We start from the raw sequence: 2,219 nt of genomic DNA on the forward strand, positions 1-2,219 counted from the left end.
GGTGGGTGAAACAGGTAAGGAGGTTGATTGGATGATTCTGGACAATATCTAGACCTTGGTGGTGGGTGTGGTAATACGTTTGTTGGGGTGTAAAATTGTACTCCTGAAACATACTGTGTTGTAAACCAATGTCACTACAATAAAATCTTTTTTTTATTCTCCAAAACTACCTATCCTAGTATCATTGAAGGAAGAAACAAGGTACTGAATAGCAGTAATTTTATCAGATTTCAGGTTTTGAAAAAACTAATCCATTAGACAAGAGCAACATATGATGAGGGAAACCACCAAGTAACTTTTCACAGTGTTCCAGGAAAGAAGTGACTGAAAGTCCCAAACATGAATTTGGAGAACTGGCACTGTCTGACTAGAGAATTGTGTGAAGCTACAGTTACCAGGACAATGTGGTATTTACACAAATATCAATGGAACACAATAGAGAATCTAGAAAAAGGCTCACATAATACAGTCAAGTTACCTTTGATAAAGGACCAAAGGCAATACAGTGGAGCAAAGATAGTGTTTTCACCAAATGTGCTGGAAAAATCTATGCAAGAAAGAATGAGTCTAGACAGACCTTACACCCTTCATAAAAATTCACTTAAAATGTATTATAGACCTAAATGTAAAATGCAAAATTTATAAAAATCATAGAAGGAAGTACAGGAAAAAGTTAACATGACCTTGGATATGGCAATGACTTTTCAGATACAGCATTTTTTTTTTTTTTTAAGAATGCTCTAATAAAGAAAATGCTGGTAAGTGTCCCGGGCCGGGGGTCGGGGCCCCCCGTGGCCTGACCCGGCCTCTCGCCTGCAGGACCATGGCCAACGCCGCCGAGCGCACCTTCATCGCCATCAAGCTGGACAGCGTGCAGCGCGGCCTGGTGGGCGAGATCGTCAAACGCTTCGAGCAGAAGGGATTCCGCCTCATGGCCATGAAGTTCCTCCAGGCCTCTGAGGAACTCCTGAAGCAGCACTATATAGACCTGAAAGACCACCCTTTTTTCCCGGGGCTGGTGAAGTACATGAACTCCGGGCCGGTTGTGGCAATGGTCTGGGTGGGCCTGAATGTTGTGAAGACCGGCCGAGTGATGCTTGGGGAGACCAACCCGGCGGACTCCAAACCTGGCACCATTCGTGGGGACTTCTGCATTCAGGTTGGCAGGAACATCATTCATGGCAGTGATTCAGGAAAAAGTGCTGAGAAAGAAATCAGCCTATGGTTTAAGCCCAAAGAATTGGTGAGCTACAAGTCCTGTGCTTTTGACTGGATCTATGAATGAGAGGTAGACAAAGCCCCTGGTGGTATTGCTGGAGTGTCCCTGGACACAGCTGTTCATTTTGCTTGGAAGCAATAGGATCTATCTTTTCTAAAGCATATTTACCAATAAAGCTTTTGGAAACTGGAAAAAAAAAAGAAAATGCTGGTAAGTAGAACTTTATTAAAGTGGAAAACTTCTGCTCTTTAAAAGACATTTTCAAGAGAATAAGATGAGGAGCCATAGATTGTGGGAAAATATTTGCAGAAGACACATGCTACCACAATTAAAAGAATAAAACATAAATAGACATATATTTTAAAAACCTGTGTACAGGTATTTATAGAGTAGCTTGATTCATAATTGCCAAAACCTGGAAACAAAGAAGTCCTTCAGTAAGTGAATGAATAGACTGTAGTACATTCATACAACAGAAAATTACTCAGTGATAAAAAAAAACCCCATGAACTATCAAGTCATGAAGACATGGAGGAGCCTTACTAAGTGAAAGAAGCGAATCTATTGACATTTTGGAAAAGGATAGAACTGTGGGAATAATAATGTCAGTGGCTTAAGGGGTTGGGTGGAATGGATCAATAGGTAATGCACAGAGGATTTTTAGGTCAGAGAAAATACTTTGTATGATATAATGATGAATATATGTCATTATACGTTTGTTTAAGCCTACAAAGTGTACGCGACTGAGAATGAACCCCCAAGGTAAACCATAGACTTTGGGTACTTAATGACATGTCAATGTAGGAGCCTCTATCATAACAAAGGCACCGCTCTGGTAAGTGATGTTGCTAATTGGGAGGCTGTGCCTGGATGGGTGTAGGAGGTTTTTGGAAAGTCTCTGTACCTTACTCTCAATTTTGCTGTGAATCTAAAAGTGCTCTTTTTTAAAAAATATTTATTTACTTATACAAGAACTGGGGTACAGGCCAGATGCGTGGGA

The 2,219-nt window shown here is 40.9% G+C and overlaps 1 protein-coding gene across 2 annotated transcripts; it reads left to right on the forward strand.

Annotated features, from left to right (window-relative positions):
- Positions 1-823: 823 nt before the first annotated feature.
- LOC311187765 (nucleoside diphosphate kinase B-like) lies at positions 824-1,476 on the forward strand (the record flags this gene model as incomplete). 2 transcript variants are annotated; one of them, XM_084259089.1, is made up of 2 exons in its annotated part: positions 824-1,054; positions 1,168-1,282. In XM_084259089.1, 2 exons carry the CDS (start codon positions 824-826, stop codon positions 1,186-1,188), a joined length of 252 nt encoding a protein of 83 aa, XP_084115215.1. In that variant the 3' UTR covers positions 1,189-1,282. The 2 variants fall into 2 exon arrangements, with proteins under 2 accessions (XP_084115215.1, XP_084115214.1); XM_084259088.1 differs by having other exon boundaries at positions 824-1,476.
- Between the last annotated feature and the right edge of the window lie 743 nt (positions 1,477-2,219).

Source organism: Talpa europaea, assembly GCF_964194135.1.
Source record: "Talpa europaea genome assembly, chromosome: X".
Taxonomy (NCBI): domain Eukaryota; kingdom Metazoa; phylum Chordata; class Mammalia; order Eulipotyphla; family Talpidae; genus Talpa; species Talpa europaea.